The 26,553-nt window shown below is 42.3% G+C and overlaps 1 protein-coding gene across 1 annotated transcript; it reads right to left on the minus strand.

Annotated features, from left to right (window-relative positions):
• Positions 1–2,178: 2,178 nt before the first annotated feature.
• On the minus strand, positions 2,179–24,321 carry LOC138261692 (15 kDa protein B-like). The gene is made up of 4 exons (XM_069210952.1): positions 24,043–24,321; positions 23,194–23,298; positions 14,920–15,003; positions 2,179–3,533 (listed from the first exon to the last, which is right to left on the minus strand). Exons 1-4 carry the CDS (start codon positions 24,211–24,213, stop codon positions 3,411–3,413), a joined length of 483 nt encoding a protein of 160 aa, XP_069067053.1. The 5' UTR covers positions 24,214–24,321; the 3' UTR covers positions 2,179–3,410.
• Positions 24,322–26,553: the final 2,232 nt, after the last annotated feature.

Below are 26,553 nucleotides of genomic sequence, written 5' to 3' on the forward strand. Positions count from 1 at the left end.
CAGATCATCTGTAGTTGATGTCCACCAAATCTGAATCGGCTGCAATGCTTAACTGTTTGTCTCCCCAAAGAAAAATTGTAAGACATTTGCAGGGTTTATGGACATATTTCTTTCAGATGTCATCGAAATAATAATTTTATAAAATTGTATGACTGTATCACCATACTGGATGGAATATTTTGCCAAATAATTGCTCTATTGGTAATAAACAGAACTGTCTGTTTAATTGTTCAACTTTGTTTTTCTAATCAACACTCATTAGACACTGTCTATCATGGATACACTTGGTATGCTACTGACAACTCCTATTAATAGAATGGAGGGCAAGGGAGCACACAATGGGGAGGGGGGCTTACAGAATGGGTAAGCACAATGGAATCTATACTGACAAAGGTGGGGCTCAGGCCCCAACCCTTGAAAACCTATACAAGTGACATATACTCCAAGGTGAATGACTTTGTCACCTTTAAATAATTTGGAATACCTTCCATTTTGAAGCTAGGTGTGAGGATGGAAGTTCTTGACAGGCTACAGAATAGTAGAAACATTTGTTTCTTGGGATGTTGCTTAATGTATACTGGTGGAATCACTGGCTGGAGATTTGGAAAAGGTTCTTCAGAACATGCTGGGACCACAATGTGGTGATGAAACACAGTTGGTCACTCAGGCTTATAGACTCTCCGTGGCCCAGAAAAATAAAAACGAGGCAGTAGGCCCCTCTGTTTGGATTGTGATGCTATCCTTAAGCTCCCTTTCTTTGAAAGACAAAATCTTTCAGTCAGCAATTTGTGAAAAAACTGATTCTACGAAACCACAGTCTTCTCTTCTGTCTTGATTTGTTTCCTGACACTCAGCTGCCTGCAAGGGGGAGAGTCGATAGGTGTGTGCAAGGAAATGTCTCATGGTCGCTGTGACTCACCAAATAAGACTCAGGATTAAACATAAGTGGAAGTACTTTGTCTTCTCAGAAATTGAGGCTGTCAGAGTCTTTCTTAAAGAGTTGTATCAAGACTTAGATGAAGATGTGGGAAGTGTACCAAATATCTGCTGCTCTTGGTTTATGTTTGTGAGGGAGTTCAGCGGACCGGTGCACAGCAATAAATGCACAATAGATGCTTCTTTTGAAAGAATGGGTTGGGAAATATGAGGTAAAAGTCGTTCCTGTACAAAGATCTTTTGTAACACCACTTTTCTTTCTTCCCTATACGCAGGATATTGTTGTGTTTTGACATTTATTGGATGATCCGAGAATGGTTTTATATGATGTATTTTTGCATGTCGTAGATTTGTATTGTAAGAAACCCGTTGTCTCTTCTACTTCAGTGATACACTTTGTGAAGTAGGTGCTCCTTAAGGTTTTGCATGATGTATTACATGAGGTGCTGGACAATTGAGAGTGATTGTCAAAACGAAAAACTTATCTGTAGCGTATAGTGATTCAAGAGAATAAGAACAAATCTACTTATTCTAAGTTATGTCATTACAAATGGAATCCTTCTCACAAACGTTCAGAAGGAGGGGTGGTGGAGTCCCAGATTGGCAGTGTGGACCGAGCAAACAGAGAGGGGAGGCAGTGGAGCGGAACCAGGGACAGATAAGGTGAGAGTTTGCCTCACCTGGTAACTCCTTATGTTTTAAGTGTTATGGACTAGGACACTAGAAACAAGACTACTCAAATCTACCTTCGAGTTCTTGTGTTCAGCTTGAATAGCCTGATTTTCTTCATCCTTCAAAAAGACACCCACCAGTTAAAGAAAGCCAGAGGTGAGCTAACATCTCCGCCAACACACTTCAATTCCAGAAGGCCAGATATATGTTGTGTCATTAACGAAAAGCCATTTTGATGCTGGTCGATCCACTCTAAGAACCTAAAAGTTTCCCTTTATTACAATGCAGAGCCAATAAAGCAGAGGTTTTCAGAACTGAAGGTGGGCAAACATTCAGTGTCCTTCACAGCACCTAATAATTTAAGAGAGTTTGATTTTTGAAGAAATCAGTAATGATTGACAAGGTATGTTTTCTTTATTGATACTGTGCCATTAATATGTCCAAGTAAGTTTGCACAATGAAACTGAAAGGTTGTGTTTTTACTAGTTCTTTTATCAATATATGAGACATCTGATTTTTATTGCTCTACGTAGTGATCAGAAAGATGTTTTTAATTAATTATTCGACAACTTTTAAGGTGATATGCAGCTTTTTATTAGAATGTTCTCATAACAGTCCAAGACATTGCATGTTCTGCTTGTCTTGTAAAAATGTTTAACAAAGCTAACTGACGAGATTAGAGGTGGTAATGAAAGATACATGGATCTTGGCTAAATTCTAGAAAAATATTCTGGACAAGAGAATTGTAATTCAGGAAGGCAGAGTGAATGAAAGCTAAGCTCTTCCGATATAGACAGTGTCTGCTAGTTTCCATCTATTGTGATTATATCTGTGAGTTTGATACATGCATAGGAAGTGTTCTCCCTCCTCATGGACCATGCTGTGACAGAAGGGGACTGACTGTGAAGTCTTGCCCAGAGAATGCATGGCCTAGAATTGGGAGACTGCAAGTGTTGCCTTGGTCTGTGTCACATTTAATGGAAAGTGTAGAAAAGTCTTCCAAACCTCAACCCCATAAAACATGAATGTCCACCTCACCTTAATATGCATTTGGGGGATGTTGCTTGTTTTATAAGATGTGGTTGTAGTCCACTACAACCTGTGTTGGCAGACGTTGTTGCCCAGACCATGATGATAGTTCTCTTCAAATGTATGTGCAATCACCAACTTCGCCGCTTTCAGCTTCCGAAAGATGTGTGAGATATTTACCAGGTGTGGTAAACAACATGCAGAATCATTTTAAAGACAAAGATCTATGCATGCTTTACCTTTCTTAATACATTTCAGCAGATTTATTCTGATGGAATCTAACATGGGAAAACTATAAGGGTGTGTTAATTATCATACAACTTGTAATTCCGAACCCTGCAAAAACTCTGCATTGCAGAGAGATCAGAATTTAACCCTGAACTTTTAATGAGTGCCTTAGGCCACTGAAAGGAGTTGAAATGTATAGAGGAAATACCAGGGTAAAACAAAAAGGAACTGGTGTAATAACACCAAATCCTGCATGTTATTCACCGAAGATCTGTAATAGGAATTATTTCTACTTCCCAGAACTTACCAATGACCAAGGAATTGGCATTTATGGGGGGGGGGGAGGTTGGGGAAGGATGTTAGAGGGACATTTGTGAAAGAGGGCCTAAGATGAAGAAATTTAGCTTAGTTATATGCGGAGATTGGTGCTTAAGCTATAGCCAGTGAGCAGGAACACCAAAAGACACTTTCACAAAGTGACCAATTTATAAGGCTAAGGTAATGCGTTCATGGAAATCTGAAAACATGACGATAATCCTCTTGGTTCACTTTGCTAAGATTGTCCCTTTGCCTCCAGAGCCTTTTCCATATGCTATAGAACTGTGTGCACCAGTTTTGGGTTTCTTCTTCTTTCTGAAGGGCCAGATCCACCTTCGCTCACGAGTACCCTTTAATTTGAAAAAAAAGAAAAAGTTCAGTCAAAGTACAAAAATGAGCACTCCTGTGTACACCTTATCCATTCTAGTGTTTCTTTTGTCCTACAAGAACCACTTTTTTTCTCTATCAGACATGCATCGCTCAACCCAGAGTGAAAACGCAAAAACATTGGTCCAAGACAGAAAGTAGTAACATAACAATAGAGCTACATGAAAAAGCCAATATGTAAAAAAAAAATCAATACTGAATTAAATTAATCCACTTCAGTCTCTCTAGAACTGGAAGACATTTAAAAAAACATAAACACTAACAAATAAAACAATGGAAGCACATTTTTTTAATTTATTTTGTATGTGCGGCAACTCTAAAGTGAATGAGCTTTGGCATTTGTGTCTTACAGAAACTTGAGATCTATTTTCTAAAGGACATTGCTTGCTAAAATATTTTTTTGTTTCGATAAGTGTCCAGGAAGGTACCTTGATCATTCTTTGGCCAGTCTCTTGCAGACTGCCCATATAAAAATTATATATAATACTTCTTTAGTTGCTTGATAGACTGTTTGAGTAAAAACTTAAGGCTCATATTATGGTTGTAATTCATTTAATTGCTGGTAAACAGTTATACTGCACATGGTGCTGTAGGAAGAAAAGTAACCAAAATGAGAATGTGGTATAGTGCATATATCCATGTTCTGTAGAACATGTCGAAGCTGCTATAAGCAAGCCTTCCTCTCTTGCTATTGCAGGCAAGGTCTTTCCAATTATAGGTAGGTGGTCATCTGTAATGGGGTGGTTTTCAAATGACAGTTTCCAAGTTACATTAAAGAGATAAGCACAATGAGGTTTGAGCTGTCTCTGATGCCACTAGGATTTTACATTAATAACTACCACCCATCTTTAGTATAATGTTATGGACAGCCCAAGTGCAGGAGTGGGTGATTCATGCTGGAGCCTTGCACAACAAGGTTCACCTCACTCAGCATCCCTTGTTTGTGCTGTAAAAAGTATAGCACATTATGCCCTGCCATTCACCCCAACACCTACTGATAATTTCTGCCTTCCTCTGACCGAATATCAATAAAATGAATAGCATATTGCTGGCATTCTCTCCACTCTCAGTAGGGCACGCTCTCCAATGTGCAATCTTCAAGAAACAATTAGTACCGCCTCACCCTCCATGGCCATCCTTGAGAGCACCTTGTCCCATTACACCATGAAATACCTGCCATACTGCCATCCTGCCATCCTGTGCCACCACCCACTGGCTATTTCTCCCCCTCCCACCTCAAGCCATGTTTCCTGCGAGAATGCGTTGGTGTAGTGCCAGCACTTTGAAACCATCGGCTGTTTGAGAGTCACTGCTATGAGAACGCAGTGGCTGTGCCGCTATGCCTCTTAACCATGAACGTAAAAGGGTGGTCACTTTTATGTTGGTCACAATTTGGTAGTCACATTTCTGTACAACATGAAGAGATGTTTTAAATTGTGCACTGCAATGCATATGAACAAAGTGCACAGTTGGATGTAACGTTTCAAGTAAGCTGCAAATAATCATCGTTTGAAATTGTGTTATGTTATAATGTTTTAGAAGTATTTTATATAATCATTTCATATTTCATCTATAAGCAACATAATTTGTTTAAACTGCAGTGTATTAGTGTTTTTCTTAGCTTGGCTGGAGAGAAGGCCACAATTATTTTTCTTGCCTAACCTTCGACGTGAGGCTGTTTTTGCTTGTGTTTCTATGAACTGCAGGTCCTAGGATCCGAGGTTGAACTAATGAGGAGTCCATTGGACTCAAAGCATGAGAAGATTTGTGATAGGTGACATTATCATGAAGGGAGTCATTTGGAGTGGTGGCCGTAAGTCTTCTGAAGTTCCTAGGAATGTGCGGGGGTGCAAGGTCAGCGTGGAGGGTTTCTGAAATCAACCTGCCAATTATAAATAATTTACAGATCTGTTTTTTAGTGAAGATGCTTTTGAAATGATGTATGTTTCTAAAGGACGGGGACTTAAGAGTGTGGTCTATCCAGGGAAAGATTCAGATTCCCTTTGTCCTTAGCAGAGAGCAGACATTACTGAGCTATACCTTTAGACTAAGATTCTCTCTTGCTTCGTGCCACTGCACCTCTCTTACAGAAATTTCTACCAAAGATTCGGTTTGCTGACTTTGTACTTTGAAATACTTTAGTATTAAAATACTTAAAACCCAGATTAAATGGTCGGGCAGGAGAACTTGATTTCAAAACTTAAACATCAGTCCTTATTTCTGGTTTTCTGCATTATCGCTATGGAGATAGTTGCCTTTTGTATGCTAGTGAAATTGAACATAGTACAATGCTTTAACTATCCTTTGGTGATTGTGTGTATCTATATTATGGTTTTGATACTCATTTATGTAAGTTTGACTTTGAGTCTGTAATAAAGCCCTTTGAAACTTTAAGGGCATATTTACAAGCCCCATGTGCCACCCTACCATTTTGTTTTTTACGCTAAGGCATCGTTAAACTTTGTAAACCCTTGCACCACATTATACCTGTGCTAGGCATAATGTATGCGAGTGGGGCATTCCAAAGCAGGGAGGTCCAAAAAAATGGTGCAGTGAAATGTACAACATTTCCCTGCTCGATTCTTAATGCCTGCTCAGACCAGGCATTAAAATGACGCACCCATTTTAATCAATGGGCTTCCCTCTACTTTGCTGCACTAGCATCAACATTTTTTATGCCGATGCAGCAAAGCGCCTCAATTGCGTCAAAAATTCGGACGCTATTGTCCTAATGACTGCGATGGTGCGCCGTATTTTAAATGCGGCACAACCGTGGTGTTGTTAGGTGGGGCAGGGGTGATGCAAGAAAAGTGGCACATTTGGACTGATGATCCACTTTCTGTAAATTTGCCCCTTAATGTGTGGCTCCCTGAGTTAAACTGTTACTGCTCTGAACAAATTTGATGGCGGTTCTCCTCTTCCCTCGGAACTGAGAGGAAAAGAAAAGATTCATCATATTTTTGATTTATTGATAGGACCCAGTGTTCCAGCACTGCCAGCACAGAGTTGTGGCCTTGCAGTTCCCTATTAGTTGCTGGTCTGTTCAGACCTGCGATAGGTATAGGAGATGCAGGTTAGTTGCCCAAAAGAACTACTCATAGTACCCTGCCACCACCTGTCCATGTCTGCGTGGTCATGAGATGCAGCAGGAGGTGGTCAAGGCTGTGGACCATCAAATGTCAACCTATTTTTTCCTTCTGGTCTCCAGAGAAGGTGGTGCATTTACTTTTATGCCAGAGCAGTGAAAATCCGGATTTTGTAAATAGAGCATTCTAATGGAAGCAATACACAACTTGTTCATTTTAATCCTTGTACTATGCTGTATTTTGCTTTAGGAGGTAGTTCACAAATGTTCCACATGGCGATCTGTCCATGTTGAAGATTTTATAAAGCGTTTTAAAAATGATGATTATAAAAGCTTGCTACGCAGAGCCCAAGTACTATTTGCTATTGATACTAATGTCGCTGTTAATGGGAATTATTGACCACAATAGGTTTACATTACCGGGAATACTCTTTTTCAGCCAGACGTTTTGCCTGCTTAAAGTAGGTAAAATGTATAGGTGCAAAACTGCCCGGAATTGACAAAACGTGTTTAGAATTCAGTGCATAAACACAGATTTCGTCTTATAATTCCCTATTTCTGAGCAGCTATCTCATAATAGTCTAGAATTCCTACGAAGGTTGGACCACCTATAACATATGAATATATAAATGGAACCTTAGTTTCAATAGTGACATAATGTAGTTGAGTGCTAACAAGGTAGGCTAGTTGACTGAGCTGTCTCTTAGTTGCAATACACTGTAGTCATTAGGCCAAGGCATGGCCTTGTGGTTTGGTGCATGTGCTGCAGGAACAGCAGTGGTAAAAATGATTTATTCTGTGTCATTCGAATTTTTCTAGCACGCGTTGTGCTCGTGCAAAAATGGCGAAAATGCTTTGTGTTGTTTTATTCATCTGCTGTAATAAAAAGAGACCTTGTATTTAGGTTAATTGTGCCATTCTCGCACGGGTTATTGCTCGGTACATTATGCTTGAAAGATGAACTTTTTAGGATTTGTGCTCCTGTGTGATATTTTTCCATTGATCCATGTTCCTCAGGGGTCATTCTCTGCTGTTTACTCAGATCCACTGATGGAAGCTGGCACTACTACGATTATTCCTCCGCCCATTAAGACACAGGCCTCATTCCATTAAGTTGACCACCCATTAAACCAATTAGTATTTGAATTGCTGAATATTTGTTTGCTAAATGGTGCATGAGGATTTCTACGTGTATTCCATGTGCGGCCATTGGGACAGTGTTGCTACACTTAGGCCTCCGTTAGGGAAATGGCGGGAAATATGTATCAATATTTCGGCATCTCCAAATTGCCCATAAAACATGAATTGGTATATGTAGGGTGTGCGAATATCGCCGAATTTCGTATCTGGAGAATACTTCAGTAATTGTGACTACCGGATACGTTTCCACAGTAATTTCCAATTTTTTGAACAATTATCATCCAGAAGTTTCACTAGGTTTTAGCTGGGGAAATATCTTGGGGGTGTGGGAAACTGCAGGATATATTACTTATGCTCTCATGATTTTTCTAGGAAATGAAAATCGAAAATTACACAGAACATACAATGTGACTGGGGGATGGCCTAAATATTGACTTTTTTTTGGGGGGGAAGGTGTCACGCAGCCCCGTAGACCCCATCCCTCAGTCACAATGTTGGGGACCGTGGAGGCGTTTGAACGACCCAGCGGTCCCAGCTGGCTCCTTGCCTCCTACATGAGCTAGCACTGCTGACTTAGAGATGGAGCTGCCAACCATGCAGCTCCCTCCCTGTGAGAGCAATGTTTCCTCTGTTTCCCTGCCTGCATTTCCACAGGCCGGAAAAAAAAAGGAAACCTCTGCTTCCAGCAAGTGAGAGCTGTTTGACAGCTCTCACTTGCTGGAACCAGGGTATTTGCTCTAGCTTGGTGGGGGCTTTCAAAGCACCTGCCAAGTCAAGGCAAACAGCTATGTCCTAGGGGTAGGCACCCCAGGATATAGCAGGAGCTGGCACTGTGGGGTGGTGGTCCCCAGGGGCATTATTGGCTCCTCGATGGGGGCCACGCATCCCACCTCCAACTTTAAATGCCCCGGGGAGGTGATGATCCGCAGGGCAGGGGGTCCAAAATGGACCCCCCATGTTATTTAAATTTAGCCCTGGGGATGTGGTATTCCCCTGGGCAATGGGGCACTGAGCAGCGCCACAGCATTTAATTTCATAATCCGCCCTGGGGAGGTGATGGGCAGCTTCCATGCATTCTCCCTCTGTGAAGCCTTGGGGAGGTGGCAGTCCTTGGGGCTGTGGGGGGCCAGGAAGACCTCCTGCATTGAAAATAGCAATGCCCAGCTGGGACTGGTCCGCTGCAGCTCCTTCCAAAAACTTTTAAGAAATGCTTTTTGCTCTTGAGGTGAGGTCCCTCTGGGACCCCAGCACCACAGCTAAGGAGACAGGGTGTCCCTACCCTGGCCCTTTTCTTTTTTTCATCTTTTTTTCTTGGACTCAGCTGAAGCTGAGTCCCAACATGGCTGCCAACACTTCCTTGTTGAAGGGTTGGTAGGCAATCAAATCTCAGCACGAAATAAGGAGGGTTGGCGGAGCCTTTGGGTCCGTATACATACATATTAGTTTTTTCTTTATTATCTCAAAAACTACTGAACTGATTTACAAAAAGCAAATTTTCTGTACCAAAAGCTACCTTTCTGCCAAATGTGGTGTAATTCCATATAGTGGTTTGGGCACTATTCCTGTTCAAAATCCTTATGGAAAATACATGAAGAAAAAGCGTTTTGGGACCCCCCCCTTTTTCTCGGCCACCACAGTAAAGCCAAGACGTTTCTTGAGCTGCAGATTCCTAATCACTTACAAATGGTAGACAGGGATTTGGCCAAAAATTTTACACCTCCTTGAGGCAAGCAAACTTTTAGAGAAAAGTTGTCTTTTCTCAAAACATTTTTTAATTTTGCATGTGTGCTGTATTGTAAAAAACACATACAAGTTAGAAACGTATTCAACTATGTCAAAGCATAGAATTCTTCAGTACAAAACCTGTACTAGACATCACGCAGATACCCTAGCACTATGGTTCAAGGGTATATGTGTTGTGCAAGACAACCTAAAGTACGCCAGGGATAGGGAGAGATAAAAACATTGTCATATCTTAAATATGGTTCTGTTATGCTCGTTATCTTGCTTTCACACAATGCAAAATAACAGTTTTTTGGTATCTCCGTTGAGTGCATTCAATATAAATTTCCCCCCTGGTTTTCTCAGATTTCTATATTATACATACATCTCCATGGCGAAAATATAGATAATACCCAATGATGTCAAGGCTTGGAAATCAAACCAAGACATTTAGAGCATGATATAGAGGTTGTCAGACAGGATGCTCTGTCCAAATTTGACAGAGTATGCTATCCGCCAATCCCTCGGTCTGCTCATTCCATTTATCAATGGTTGATCCTCAAGTTTTGGATTAATGGATCGTTTCCTCAATGGCTCGGCACAGCAGGGGCCATTGGAGGAAAAACATTACACCGCCCTCCCTATTTAGGGTAAAGGTGTAATATTTTTTTTTCCCTGTCCATAGCAACCAACAAAAGACTTGTCCCATCTTTGCTCAATGACTGTTTACTGCACAGCTGGATTCAGCTTGTTCCATTCACTAAAAGCACCTTTTGAAACTTTGATTTTGTTTTTAATACATCCTTTGCTTCCTACATTCGAACTTTAACTTCTTTTATTCTGGGGAAATTATTTTAATGAAGAATGGCATTCTTCATTATTCAAAGACAGACTTTACAATTTCTATGTACTTATATCCTTGTCAGTAGTGTTGAATCATTTTAAATGGCTACAATTCACTGTGACCTGCTGCATAGAAATCCAATTCTCAGACAAGCTACCGAATTGGAAGTCTAGGTTTGCTTTGTGAGTGTCTAGGTGATCACCGGTCAGAAGTAGTCTTAATGCCTGTTAGAAATGGGGTCTCTAGTTGGCAGTCGGTTTTCACCTTTTCAAGTAAGGACCCTCACTGTAGCCAGGATAAGGGAGATACCCAGCTCAGATCACCCCTGCTCACCCCCTTGGTAGCTTGGCTTGAGCAGTCAGGCTTATCTCTGAAGCAATATGTGAAGCATTTGCACAAAACACACAGTAATACAGTAAAAACACTACAAAAGAACACAACACCAGTTTTAGAAAAATAGACAATATTTATCTGTGTAAAACAACCAAATATGATAGTAATCCAGCATACAATAATAAATATATGAATTCTGCAAACATTACTTAAAAAGAAAGTTCCTTGAAGTTGATAGCTCCACCTGGGGCTATCACGGCATGGTGATCAACAAAACCAACAGTTCAGGCCAGCCGTGGCGTCGCCTGCCAGCCACGGTGTCGGTAAGTCTCTCAAACAGTACCTTGGAACTGTAAGGCGTCGTGATCCTCGTAATGAGATCCAGAAAGTGACATCACTGGCATTGCAGGCATCAGTTCCAGAGGTCGGTGTGAGGGCCGTCGGGCCCTTGAAGTCACACGCGTTGAAGATTGAGCTCGGGCTGATGAAGTCAGGATTGCTGGTGTGGATGGTGTTCGGGCTGTGGTGTGAAGCAGGACAATGCAACGTGTAGTGCCCACAGGTCATGGGGCAGGCAGAGGCTTGGTGATGGCATCCAGCGGCGATGGTGAGACCAGGGCTGCGGTGTGAAGCGGGGCGGTGCGAGATGTGGTACCACCAGGTCACGGTGCAGGCAGCGAAGTCATCGTTGCTGAAGCACTGTCATCGGTAGGCCCAAGTCAGCGGTGCGGGATGGAAAGGGCTCCATGCGGAGTCCAGGGGTCATGGTGCAGACAGGGACGTCTGTTGACGACACTGGAGTCAATGATACTGGCATCAGTGGGCTGGGGCTGCGGTGCTGGACATGCCTGTGCTTTGTGTACCTCACAAGCAGTGTCCACAAGCTACGGTGCAGGCAGCAGCGCCAGTGTCATCAGGAGCGTCGTTGTCAGGGATGCCCAGGCTGCGGTGTTGGCAAGGTGATGCCCGATTGCGGGGCCCACAGGTCACGGTGCAAGCATCGACTTGGAGGTGGCGTCAGATGGCAGCGTCAATGAGACCAGGGTTGCGGTGTGAAGCGGGCAGTGCAGCTCTGTGTGGAGTCAGCAGGACACGGTGCAGGCCAGTGGCGTCGTTGGCAGCATTGCAGTGGTTTTTCTTACTGAACAGCACACAGCTCACAGTTTCCATTGCTGTAGGCAGATGAAACTGAAGTCTTTGGTGTTCCTGATACTTCCAACAGGAGGCAAGGTCTACTGCAAGCCCTTGGAGAACTCTCTCAAGCCAAATACACAGCAAAGTAGACCCTTTGCTCTCATTTAAGGCAGAAGCAGCAACTGCAGGCCAACCCAGCAAAGCAACATAGCAAAGGGCCAGTACTCCTCCTTCAGCTCTTCTCCTTGGCAGAGGTTTCTCTTGATCGAAGATAGATTTTAAAAGTCTGGGGTTTTGGGTCAACTATTTATACCCCTTTCTGCCCTTGAAGTAGGCACACTTCAAATGAAAGTCTCTGTTGTTGACAAGATCCTGCCTTGCCCAGGCCTGGCCCCAGACACACACCAGGGGGTCACTGACTGCATTGTGTGAGGGCAGGCACAGCCCTTTTAGTTGTAAGGGACCTCTCCTCCCTCCACTCTGGCCCAGATGGCCCATCAGGATATGCAGGCTACACCCCAGCTCTTTGTCTCACTGTCTAGTGGAGATTCACAAACAACCTGACTGTTAGTCTGACCCCAACGTAGAATACACAAGCAGGCAGAGGCACAGAATGGTTAAGCAAGAAAATGCCCACTTTCTAAAAGTGGCATTTTCAAACTGACAATCTAAAAAACAACTTTACCAACAGATGTATTTTTAAATTGTGAGTTCAGAGACCCCAAACTCCACATTTCATCTGCTCTCAAAGGGAAACTGTACTTTCAAGATATTTAAAGGCAGCCCCCATGTTAACCTATGAGAGAGAAAGGCCTTGCAACAGTGAACACCGAATTTGGCAGTATTTCACTGTTAGGACATGTAAAACACATCAGTACATGTCCCACCTTAAACAAACACTGCACCCTACTCCTGGGACTACCTAGGGCCTACCTTAGGGGTGCCCTACATGTACAAAAAGGGAAAGTTCAGGCCTGGCAAGTGGGTAGACTTGCCAGGTCGAATTGGCAGTTAAAAACTGCACACACAGACACTTCTGTGGCAGGTCTGAAACATGTTGACAGGGTTACTCATGTGGGTGCACAATCAGAGCTTCAGGCCCACTAGGAGCATTCGATTTACAGGCCCCTCTAGTGCACTTTACTAAGGACTTACCAGTAAATCAAATATGCCAATCATGGATAAATTAATTAACAGTACATTTTATATAGGGACCTCTTGCACTTTAGCACTAATTACCAGTGGTAAAGTGCACAGAGACAATAAACCTGCAAAAACAGAGTCCAGTATACCATAAAAACAGGAGATCAGAAGGAAAAAAGACAGAGGAGACACACCAAAAGCTACCAGGTCTAACAATGTCTGATCATGATCTTGGTGGAAATGGTTCCCCCATCAAAACAGTGTTGGATTCCCTGCCCTTCTAGTTGGTGATCCGCCCCATATCACAATGTTGGCAGGTTGCTGAATGAGAGACTGTCAGAGTCCCGCTGACTCCATGAGCCATTCACCAACCAACTCAACAGTGGCATGGGGAAAAGCAGCATTCAGAGACTGGTACAGACAAGGTTCCCGACGTCCAGATTCTGAAGTGCCTTTCTGTCGAGCCGACTGTGGCAGGGAGTCTGCCTGCTTTGAGATGGTAGAATTAAAAAAATGGAGTGCAAGCTCACCCATTTCCTTCTTTTTCATTCAGTCTCAATGTGGACCCCTTCATCCAGGGCCCCCCTTCACAGCACCAACTTAACCCCGAGGAAAGCGACCCCATGGGGACCGAAATCCAGGTAAGTACATTTTGCACTTTTCTCTCATTGGCACAACTGGGCACATATGGTCCGGACTCCAGCAATGGAAAAGTACTTGTACAAGGTATTTTTTCACGTGTCATGCATATGTGTACATTTTGCACTTAATTAGTCAAAATGTACATACCTGCATCAACACATATGAAAAACGTTTCTTAAACTGCTGAACACTTCCTGCGCCGGTCCCTCGCCATCAGAAACACTGGCACTGGGCCAGCGGTGACATCTAAATATGGCGGGCGAGAGACCATCGGCTCAACGGAGTGCATGGCACTGCCCTCATGGAGGGATGGCTGTAAGACCGCCAAGATCATACTCAGGCCCTTCCATAAGGAGAGCCTTTGAAATTCTTACCATAATGACTTCTGCACAGTAATGATCTGGATTCATTTGGATATGGTGGCATACAAGTGGAACTTTCTGCACCCCTCTGAAGAAATGATGTCCATTTGGTTTTTGTATTTTAATATTTTGTGTACACAATTTTAATTTGTCATATTGCTACTGTTACATAACTAAATAAATAGAAAAGATGGTTAGTTATATTCTTTTGCATCTAGTGTCTAGTCTTTTAAGGGTCACTTTCAGAGGAATACTATGGAGCAATGCTTAGAGCTGTAGCCTTTGACTTTCCCTGTTGCATTACATGAAAGAGATGGGAACAAGCTGCATAATGTCAGCACTTGCTTTAGTATCAGAAAGAATAATTGGATGATTTGGACATTTCCCAACATTTTATAAGCCAATACATTATAAAATACCCTCACTTATGGCCAATCACAGTGGTTTATGCTCTTGTTCTCCTTAATTAGTTACACAAACATCATTTACCGAGATCACCACAGGGCTTCTGTTCATTTATATTAGTTTACCATTTGGGGGAAATGATGTGGCCTAACATCATAATGGCTAACTTTGGACCTGTTGAACCAGATATGAGTCCCATCATCAGATTAACATATTGTGATTCCGTGCAAATCGCTTAATCTCCCGATACGTATAAAATATGAAGTGAAATCTTGTGCTCATGTAAAGCACTCTGATGCCCTTGGAGAAGTATGTGGATTATTATAAAAAAGTAAACCTCTTAGATGATAAACTTTACAATCTTAGGGAGGCACAATTCTGCAAAACAAGAACTCACACAAAATAGCTATAACTGTATCTGTCATATATAAAGAACAGATTTCACCTTACATGGAATGTCTAAATAAAATGCAAAATGAAGCAATTTATTGGAAATTCACAAAGTACCTTTGATCCAAAACAATGAAGAGGAGTCCTACCTTGTGATTAGAGCTGTCACAGTTTACCATGATGGTGTTTCTTTCCATTTCCACAAGGAAGCCCAATGAGCATGCTTTAGTAGTCTGCATGGGAAGAAAGGATAGTTCTACTAAACAACAGGACATGACAATTGTGTAGGCCAAAAAGTGTGATATGGAATAAGTGGTGGAGGGGGCAGGAGATACCTTTCACTAAACCAGATGTAGGGCTTTAAATGGTGAGCATCAGAAGCTGGATTAAGCATCCTAAATGTTGGAATTAGCCCACATGGTTTCACAATTTTCACAGACTTATGGCAATAACAATATTAACCTCATTAAGTCTCCCCTTGGGTGGGCATGGAATGAAGAAAATAAATAGTCAAAGTCAGGAAACAGCGTGCTTCCTTCTCTGACACTGGATAACAATTTCACCAGAATACTAGGTTTAAATAATGCCTTTCGAGAAAATGTGCTCTTTCTGTTAGTGAATAAGCACTGTGACAAAAGTACCGAAGCACAAATAAATCCCACATACAGTGGTGCATTCATTGAATGATAGACGGAGCACTGAGTGTGTGAGTGGACGAATCAATGGATGTCCGTCCAAGTGGCGGTTTACTGAACAATTCATGGATTGGAGGAGGGATGAGTACATGAACAGCTAAATAGATCAATGCATCAGAGTGGGTAGATGGATACATAAATGCAAGGATGTGGGAATGTAGGGATGCACTATAGCATATGTGGACAGATGGATGCATGTATATGAGTAGGTGCATAGATAAATGACTCAATGCTTCTGTATGGATGGAAGACTGAATGAAAATGTGAGGTGAAAGAGGGTTAAGTTGGATTTACAAATTCATGTTTGTGGGTGCATGGGTAAATTGCATGGATGTGAGAGAGAATGGAAAGAACAATCTATCATGTTATTTGTATATATTTGTGGTTAGGCAAAGGAGAGATGTACAAACACTAATGGCAACAACTAAACACATAAATTAGCAGGAGCATTGGCTTTAAAAAAGAACACCAATTTGTTTAAACGTATAGTCTCCAAGACTCTTCTGAATGGTAACACATTGAGGCCCACATTCATGGATGGTTAGCATCACTTTTACGCCATTCATTTTGGCACTAAAACAGCGCTAACCTAACTCCATATTTATATTTTGATGCTCAACCCCTCTAACGTCAAAATATTGGAGTTAGCGCCATGTTTAGGATGTTCGAACCCACCTTGCTTCAATGAGCAGCAAGGTAGGCGTTCCTGTCCTAAACACGATGCTAACCTCCTTGAGTCATATTTACCTCCCAGCGCAGAAACGATGCGCAAGGAGGAGGCGGACCTGAATAATGGTGCTAAGACTCTTAGCATCATTATTTAACGCCTGGGTCAGACCAGGCAATAGAGTGCAGGCAGGGCCATTTCCATGGTGGAACACCATGGAATGGGCACAAAGATACCCACCCCAACCCCCAGCAACACCACCACCCCCACCACAGGGACACTACAGGAGAAGGGAGCCCATCCCAGGTAAGTGTTTGTGTGTGTGTGTGTGTTGTGCAATTAGGGGCCCCTTAGATGGGGCCCTCTGCCTGGCACTGGGTATTTTGGGCTTGGCCAGGGGACACTGGTCCCCTGTGGTGGCCACTGGGGTGGTGGGCATGAATCCTGTCTAAACTTAGACAGGAGTAATTTTTTGGCTGCTTGTGTGTCAGAAAATGTCACTAGGCTGATTAGCGGAAGAATTTTTGCCGCTAACCAGCCTAACATCATTTCTGACCCACTAGCGCCATTCCTCCTAACGCCATCCACCCCGGCTTTCCTCTTTTTTTGTAACGCTAGCCGTTCATTAGCGCTATTGTGCGTCATTGCATAAATATGGTGCATGGATGACATTAAGGAATGGTGTTAGCTTGCGTTAAGAAAGATGATGCACAGCTGCGTTAGTGCAGTAGTGCAGCATTTTTCATAAATATGGGCCTTAGTTTGATGTTCTCCTAGACTCTAGATTCTCCCATTCAGGAAATATGCCAGTGAAGACGTAATTTAGAGTTTCGCTATTCTGCCTTTGGGCAAATTCAGAAGTACATGAGCTTTGTCCCCCTGTTAGTTTGAGCACCCTTGCTGTGCAGTTTGATTTTTTTCGTGGAATAGTAGTGAGAGATGTGTGTGTAAAGCAGGCTACTTTGAATTTAATATTTATTTCCAGACAAAGCCCGCTCAGATTTCGTTAAAGTAGCAGAATACAGTCTAGTTTCATGGCGTCTGTGAAGAGTTGGACATCAGCATGAATGATGTCTGTGAGAGGTGAAATTGTGAACTTGGCAAGGCCCACAAGTAATGGAGGGCCTCCATCAAATTGGGAGAGTAATCCAGCTTACATCTGACGCAGGGGCGTATGGTAGGCCCCTGCAGTTTAGGATGGGTGTCAATCCTTCAGTGGGCGCTAACCCTTAGGGAGGGCACATTCAGGCGAAGGCCAAAGAATATCTGTGAGAAGGGGAGACTAAGGGGCCCCTAATCACATTCTGCAGGGCGAGGCCCCTGGGTTTGTAATTTTGCGTTACTCTCCTGCACTGATGTCTGGGATCTATCGGGGTGGTCACATCTCCCCAAGCAGAGGAAGATGAAAGGAATTAGACTTTTACATTTTGTTAATATTTTCAGGCAGACTGGGGTTTTGGAAAATGGTAAATCAAAGAAACTTTATCAAGGAACCAAAGAAATGACACGTCCAGGGAAGCTATAATATCGCACCATTGTGAACTGGGCTGGTGAATTATTAGGCATGTCCTAAAACCCTGCAATACAATTTAGGAAAAGGACAGAAAAACTATCAATTCTGAAAAAAAAACTATGAATCAGTATTAATAATGTGCAGAATATATGTATTCACAATGGTAATATTTGACCTGACAAAAACAAAGTGGTCAGAAATTTTTGAACTAAAACATCTTGTGTGTTTTAGAGTACATCATCGGACACATCTGCTGTTTCTAAGCGCGGAAACAGAGGGCACTGTTCATTATAACGATACTCAGTTCAGCAACCTCTCTAGATGAAAGAAATGCTGAGATGGCCGTGCAGATTTGACCTTGTGAGCTGTAGCTGGTAGCATACGCCAGCGGTGAGCATGCACCTTGCTAAGCCATCCTGCCAGCAGGCACATGCATTTCTTTTATAAAACAGCATTTCAGCAGTTTGCAGTCTTCCCTTTATTTACATCTAGGACAGGAAAAAAAGAGATCTAAGGGTATTGCGTCGTCGTTTTAGAGAAAGGGGGAGAACCGTTCATTGTATACAGTTTTTGGTCATTTTTGCCATAACTGTACGTTTTGATTCGTGACTCATATATATCCGCACTGCAAAACTATCTGGCTGCATCAGAAGATAAGCCCGTGTGTGCACCGCCATGCATACACGCGCATTATGAGCTATGTCTCATACTGCCATAGCTACAGAAAGCATACTCATGGGTGTGAGGAGTGACATACTGTAGTGTCAATGTGCATTACAAAGAACTATTGAAGCACAGTCCACAAAGATAAACTTACAGATTCAGGTGTCAGGTCATTTTTACTGACAGACTCACTGTCTACAAGTTTTGGTTTAAACCTGATATAAGGGCACATTTAACACAGTTTTAACTACTAGTCTTGTGGTGACTTTAGGGCCAAACCTATGGGGGCTTGGCTGAGGGCAGCGCAGCAAGTCATCTTGCTGTGCTCCCCTCCACCAAAATGAAAGAGCAGGAATGCACCTTATTTATGAAATACGGTGCATTCCTGTCCTTTCCCACTACGCTGATGTGTTTTGGCAGCCTAGCACCAATGCAGGCACCCTTGCACCATGGTACCTCTGTTGCATGCAGGTTTGTTTTTGTGCAGGAACGGGCACCTTCCTGCACAAAAACAATTCCAAGGGGCATGTTCCCCTTTTTATGTGTGCTGCAGAACACATAAAGAGTAACAAACTAGGAGCAATAAAATATTTATTTTTGTTATGCCTCACCTTTTTTCGCACTTCCCCAGGTCTACGTGATTTGTAAATCTTGGGCAGCATCAAAATCCATGGGTACTGTGTGTTGGGAAACCCACCGAACCCATGGAACACCTCCCTGGCACAGAGTAAGGCAACGCAGCGACTTGCACTGCCTTGCCTTACTCCATATCTATGAAGCCATTCAAAACCATGCAAAGTGGCCTTGCTGGCCTCATAGATATGGTTGAGAGGTTTGCACTGCTGCTGCTGCATCGCTAAAGTGACCCTCTGGTGGTGCAGGCCTCTCATAAATATGCCCCTTAATGTTTTTCTAAAAAATGTAACATCCTGAACTGTGCATATTTCTGACTCAAGAAATAGAGTTTTCGGTGAAGAAAGATACAGTTGTGCCTGTTTCGCAAGAACTTATACTATCCATTCCCATAAAGAGGCAAAAGATTATACACTCCCATCTGATCGCGTTGACGATCTTACATGACTGTGATTAATTACTGTACTTTTCCTCTTTACTGTGCATATGGCAGTGAGAACACCAAGATGCATGGAAGACTGTTTCTGGAGATACCCCCATGGTCCACAACACACAGTGGTCTACCTCCTTGGTTGGACCTGGTCCTCAGAAGGAGCAGCTGTGCTGCAGTGAAACTATTGACACCTTCCTTATACTCTTCTCTCTGTAAGGAATTGTCTTCTCTTCTGTTGAATTTTTATTTTATAGGCAATATGATGTTTAACTAAGCCATCAAAAGAAGACCAACTTGTATGCATGGTTTGTCTCTGCAAAGCAAAACATAGAGCTTCTATTGCTAATTATAGCTTAATAATTCTGTCTTAATTTAAGTATGCTTTTTAGGGCTGACAAGAGACATCTTTCACTGTGTAAGAAGAGGTTATACTATGTATGCCTAGAGAAGGCCAACATGCCTCCCCAGCTACTAGCTATTCACATTGCTGATAAGCCAACATTACAGCTACTGATTGTTGTAACTGTCATAATGACATAAGGAGCATGTCCTCATCACTGTCTGAGTCTGCATATTTTGTGTTTCTATATTTCTGTGTTTGGGCCTCTTATACAACTCATCCTATATCATCTTTTAATGGTGCTGTTCACCACAATCTAGCACTCACACATCCACTTAAATCTTTTGCTCGCTCACTACCCTGAAACTATTCAATCTCATTCTTATACACATCACTACATCAACATTTATATATTCACTATTCACACAGTCATGCCAGTTAGTAATTATCTTACTCTTAGTCACTGACAACTTATCTGCAACCTGCAGCATCAATCACATAATCGCTACTCACTCTCTCACCAGAGCCTCTATTTAGCCACAGCCACTCGCACCCAACTCAACACCATTCACCCAAATACTCACATCACCACCAATTCCACAACTAAACCAATTGCTCACACCATTCACTCACAAGTCTTTTAAGATATATCTCAGTTTTTGAACCAATATCACAGCTCACAATATAATTTGCCATTTACCTTGCTACACATTCAACTCCCTCCACCATGTGGACATCATTCACCTTCCACACCAAGACATACACCTCCACATGCTTACATACCTACTCACTCAGAGGCAGGTCTGCCATAGCAAGGTAGATTATACCATGAAGGAGGACTCAGCTGTTTAAGGACAGTGCCTGTTGATCTGTGTGCCTTGGAGGTAGCTGCCTGTTTGTCTCATGTATCTGTGTATATACCTGCATTTGTTTATGCGTACAAATGCCTTTAAGTGCATTATCTGCATTTCTTTAGGTATCTGTATGTTTATCATTAAACACATTATTTGAAAATAGCACAAACCTGTTGGCTTGGCCAATGATTTTGGACTGACATGACAATACCAATTATCTAACTGCTAGGTTACATGAACAAGGAATAAAAGATAAGCCCATTGTACATAAAGGAGTTTTCCCAGACTCCTTGTAGGAACCATTCACAATTTCATTTGTTTGAACTAGTGATGATATGCTTTGCATACACTGGAGTGAAACTGAAAATTGCCTCGAAATTGCTAACCATCGTCTCTGAATATGAGCCGCAACCTAATGTAGAAGATTACTGAAACATTGTAACAAGTTATAAATTTGTGGTTTTATTTATGGAGTTAAAACACAAAAGGCTATTTTTTCTAATCCCTTTTAGTTTTACCCTTCCTCTTTATGGGTGGATCTGTTTAAAACTGAGGGGCATATTTATACTCCGTTTGCGCCGAATTTGCGTCGTTTTTTTCGACGCAAATTCGACGCAAAACTAACTCCATATTTATACTTTGGCGTTAGATGCGTCTAGCGCCAAAGTTCATGGAGTTAGCGTCATTTTTTTGTGCGAACACCTTCCTTGCGTTAATGAGATGCAAGGTAGGCGTTCCCATCTTAAAAAATGACTCCCAGGCATGTGCGTGGTATTTATACTCCCGGGCAAAAATGACGCCCGGGAGTGGGCGAGGCAAAAAAACCCGCATTTGCGCCGGATTTTAACGCCTGGGTCAGGGCAGGCATTAAGGGACCTGTGGGCTCAGAAGGTGCCCAGAGGTGCCCTCCCCTGCCCCCAGGGACACCCCCTGCCACCCTTGCCCACCCCCGGAGGACACCCAAGGATGGAGGGACCCACCCCAGGGACATTAAGGTAAGTTCAGGTAAGTTTTTTTTTTTTTTTTTTTGGGGTGGCATAGGGGGGCCTGAATTGTGCCCCCCTACATGCCACTATGCCCAATGGCCATGCCCAGGGGACATAAGTCCCCTGGGCATGTCCATTGGGCAAGGGGGCATGACTCCTGTCTTTGCTAAGACAGGGGTCATGTTAATGGGGGTTGGGCGTCGTAAAAAAATGGCGCAAATCGGGTTAAGGCGATTTTTTTGCCTCAGCCTGACTTGCCCCATTTTTGGACGCCCAAACGCCATTTTCCCCTACGCCGGCGCTGCCTGGTGTACGTCGTTTTTTTTCACGCACACCAGGCAGCGCCGGTCGGCTAACGCCGGCTAACGCCATTCAATAAATACGGCGCCCGCATGGCGCTTCAGAATGGCGTTAGACGGCGCTAAATCTTTTGACGCAAAACTGCATTAGCGCAGTTTTGCGTCGAAAAGTATAAATATGGCCCTGAGTGTGTATATATTCACTGAAACAATCTAAGGTTAAACTGATGTTATATTTAGGAATTGTAATATCTTACTTTACATAAACACACATTAGACATTCTCTGAAAAAAAACAAAGGTTAAAGGGACGTTATAGTTAGGTGAAAATGTCAAGAGTACAAGTTGTAGTTACTTCAAGGCATGAATTATAATTATATGAGATAAATATTACTGGTGAACTTCAGTGGTTTTGTTAGTTTGAAACTGACTGGGAAAGCAGGTGTACCGACGTGCCTTTTTGTTTTGATTTCAATATATAGGAGAATCTAACCCTACCTTCCTATCTCACAGTGAGTTATCTCGACATTAGTAACCAGCTAAAGACTTGGGCCCATATTTATACTTTTTTAGCTGCGCATTTGCGTCATTTGTTTACGCTAAAGCGGCGTAAACTTACAAAATACAATTGTATTTTGTAAGTTTGCGCTGCTTTTGCGTAAAAAAATGACGCAAATGTGGCGCACAAAAAGTATATGTATGGGCCTTGGTCATTTCTCATCTATTATTTATGCAAAGTTTTCTGTCTATGGGAAAAATCTGTTACATGCCAAGCAATCCCAGAAAGGTTTATTGATAAGCCCCAAGAACTCTTTGTGGGTGTATGCTCATTGTATAATAGTGTAACAAATATTAAAATAACATAACATGACATGACAAGATATAAAGTAATATTTATTTGTATATTCTCTTATTGAATTGTTTCTCCTTTTTCCCAAATGGGAAAAAAGGATTGACTTCTCTAACTTACTCACCAGAGACATTTCCTTCCACATCCTTTTTACCTACTCTTAAGTTGCTGCTGCAAATACAGGTCCTCTCCCTATTTAGTCGAATGCCAGTACTCTGTGACCCTAACTTACAGACTATAATGAACGTTGGCTATAGCGGGTGCCACAGTGATGCTCCAAGACAAACATGACATCAGTCCCTCGGGTGTGGTCTTGACGTACAGAGAAAGTTCTTTCTGGCCATTGGGAGTAAGTGACAATCACTGTTTTGTTCAAGTGTGGTGTATGCACACATGAAAATCACTCTTAAGAGAAAAGCATTGACACAACCAATTGGACTGACTTTATTGTGCCACAGCCTATTGACAAATGCATTTACGGTTTTACTTACCCCTCCCTCTCTGATGTCACATTCTTCTACATGTTTGTTCTCTGACTTCAGGCATTCAGTCTCCTTCAATGTGAACCGTAGCTGCGGGGGTCTTGTAGAGTCATTCTGAGGGTAAAACAATGAAGAACAATGGCAACCCGTAAGTTCACAAATAAAGCGAGGATTCCATCATAATAATATACAATTAGAATGATAAAAAAATAAGTAAAATAAAATAAAATATTATGTGAGGCATTACAGCTCTGGGTAACATTATGGTTGAGTAAAATTACACATGTTTTTCTCTGCAAATTTCTGTGAAAAGTATGCAAATTACTCTAAGGGAGTGACGGTGGCTTGTCAGTAACTCGTGTGAAAATTTCACAGAAGGACCTATCTCATTTAAAAAGTCATATGAGCTCCTGGCAGGTGACTAGTTCGAAGAGAACCTGTGTCTCAATGAGATATTTTTTGCTGAAACCAGTTTCCAATGAGCAAAATATGGCGCAACATATTGTGAATCTCAATAATTTTATGTCATGCAGAATGTGCGCATTTCATAAGTGTAATTCAATTTTCACAGTAGTCTAGTTTCTGCTCAATAGCCTGATGACATGCATAGATTTGAGCTGATTGACAAGAGAATGAAATGGGTGTACATACTTCGCTCTTATAATCCCTTACACAGTTCACATCCACTCCTGTTGGCTTTATAGAACCAAGGAGCCACTAGAGAGTGTTCACTCACTAGTGAATTAAGTATAATCATAAAGCATGTTCACTCATTCACTAAACTTCAATTAATTCCCTTCAATTCCAAAATATTCATGATCTCTTTTGCAGCTAATGTTACCAGAATACCTCACTTACCAAGCCATAATCGAGGTCGAACTCTACAAGTTTAAAAACATAGTCCGCGACTGATGCATTATTGTAAAAGTCAACAGCATACTGAACTCGCCAGGAATCTTTGGGAAGGGTAGAAGCCGTGGTCAGCGCAGAAACAGCGAGCACAAGTAAGATTCTGTGGCAGCCCTCCATCTCCGGACTGCTGGTCTCATACCAAAGCTGTATGTGCCAACCACGACCACAGAAGCCCTTTTTATCCGAAACGGCTGTTCTCCTCCGTGTTGGACTGGGACCAAAAAGTATAAAAGTTTCACTGCCCGTACGGCCGATTACAACACAAGCGAAATGTGGAAATTATCCTCTATTCCTCCAAACAGTCAGCGGAGATCGTAGAGTATTTTTCCTTCTTCTGCTTGTTGCTCAATATATTACAGCGAAGTTTAATAGGGTCAATAGGGACTTCCAATGTGCAGCACATGATTTAGAGGGAAAGCACGGGCGCTTTACAACTGTTTAGCAAGTGTAAAGTGCACAGTGTCCTAAAGCCAGCACAAATAGGGTCCAGAAAAAGGTGGGAAATCCTCGGTGACCATACAGAAAAGGAAGTTCTCCTACAAAGATGGAGATCGATGTTGCAGAGGATTTGCCCTGACATTTCTCCAAAATACAATCACCCTGTATCGTGCTGCTCGTATTAAAAAAAGATGGTGCATTCAGGTGGTCTAAGAATGGACAACTTATGGAAGAAGCCTGCTGACTAGTTTGTGCCTCCTTACATATAACTCCATCTCCTTGGACTTAACAGATGCATTTTCCCTTTTAATCATAGCACGTCAGCTCTCAGTCTCAATCTCCACAGGAAAGTAGTTCCTAGAGACTGATGGTTTCAAAGTATGCATGCTATGCATGTATGACCTATCTGTACTGATAGAACCAGCCCAAAACGGCAGCGAAGAACAGCAGGTGTAATGTATCATCATAGTTCAATATTGAAACACAATGTTTAGGTTGTGTTCACTGAAAATAATGTTAAATGGCAATGGCTACTGCCTAATAAATCATAAAACAACATTGATTACTAAGCTCAACGACACACCACCTCCAACTAACATTTTTTTCTGGTTCCTTGCAAGCAGACTCATTTTATTTCACAAGCTGATGTGGAAATCAGCATCTGTAACTTTAAACTACAATTTCTCAAAAAACATGTGTCAGGGGGTATTCTACACCTCAATCGCATGACAGTTGCATGCTTGTGCAGCACCTATGGTGCACCTGGCCAGGTTTTTGCACTGTGCCAGATGTATCAACTTAGTACAGCAAAGTGGCAGCTTGCCTCAATGGTTGGTGGTACTCCACCGTCCCTGTTGCCTGCCTCTTATTTCAAGTTATAGCAATAATGAGTAATAGTAAGAAATGTGACATTTGTGGAATTTGACTGTGTAATTAGGTGAAATTTGGAGATATGGTGCAAAACTACACACAATTATGCATAATCATGCGGAAAGTGAATCCATCATTTAGCGCTATATTGTAGTCAAAATGGGTTGTTGCATCAATGATTGGTGTGAGGACACACCCTGCACTAAAAAATGGCACAATTAAACATGCTGCCACTAACAACAAGCTCTTGTGACCTGGTTGTTCGCAGTGTTCCTTTGCACCCACACTATCATTTTGCTTCAAATGGCAGCTTATCTACTTGGCATGGCATAATGGTGGAATATCTGGCATTTCTCAAAGCAAGCATAATGCAAAATTTTCACAATTATGAAAGCCAGCGTAATTAAAATTGAGCCCAGACCTAATTATTACTCAATTATTTACTATTATTCTAATAAACTAAATAGAAACTTAGAGGGTCAAGTAGCAACCTGGAGCAATGAATCCATCTGACAGCTGGTGCAAACTCGCAGAAGTGCCTGCACCAGCCATCAGACATATTGCCTAGAATTGACAAAGTCCCAACCCTGTCTTAATGGGTTTAAGGTATCCAGGTCCCATCCTTTTGGTGGCATGCTCATAGACATGCCTGCACCAGCCATCAGACATATTGCAAAAGCGCTGACAAAATCTCAGTCCTGTCTTAAGGTTGTCTAAGGCATGCAGGTGCCCTCCTTCCAGTGACATGCTGAGCATCACTCATACAAATGTTACCAGGCATTTTAGGCTTAAGTCCTGCAGTGCCTGTGGGGAAAGTGGTTTATTATATTGTGTGGTTGTGCAATTTCACTGTGTAATAAACTCACAAACCCATCTTGGGTCAAATCAGGCTCATTTGCAAAACCTTAACTAAACCCTGGGTAGCTGTGGCTTTGGGTACTAAGGGCCAGATGTAGCAAAGGATTTGCACGTCGCAAACGGCGAAAATCACCGTTTGCGAGGTGCAAATGCCTCTTTGCTATGCAGAAATGCATATTGCGAGTCGGTACCGACTCGCAATATGCATTTCAGAATCGCAAATAGGAAGGGGTGTTCCCTTCCTATTTGCGATTCGGAGTGGAATGCAATACCATTTGCGACCGCATGTGC

This window comes from Pleurodeles waltl, chromosome 10 (assembly GCF_031143425.1).
Source record: "Pleurodeles waltl isolate 20211129_DDA chromosome 10, aPleWal1.hap1.20221129, whole genome shotgun sequence".
In the NCBI taxonomy this organism is placed as follows: domain Eukaryota; kingdom Metazoa; phylum Chordata; class Amphibia; order Caudata; family Salamandridae; genus Pleurodeles; species Pleurodeles waltl.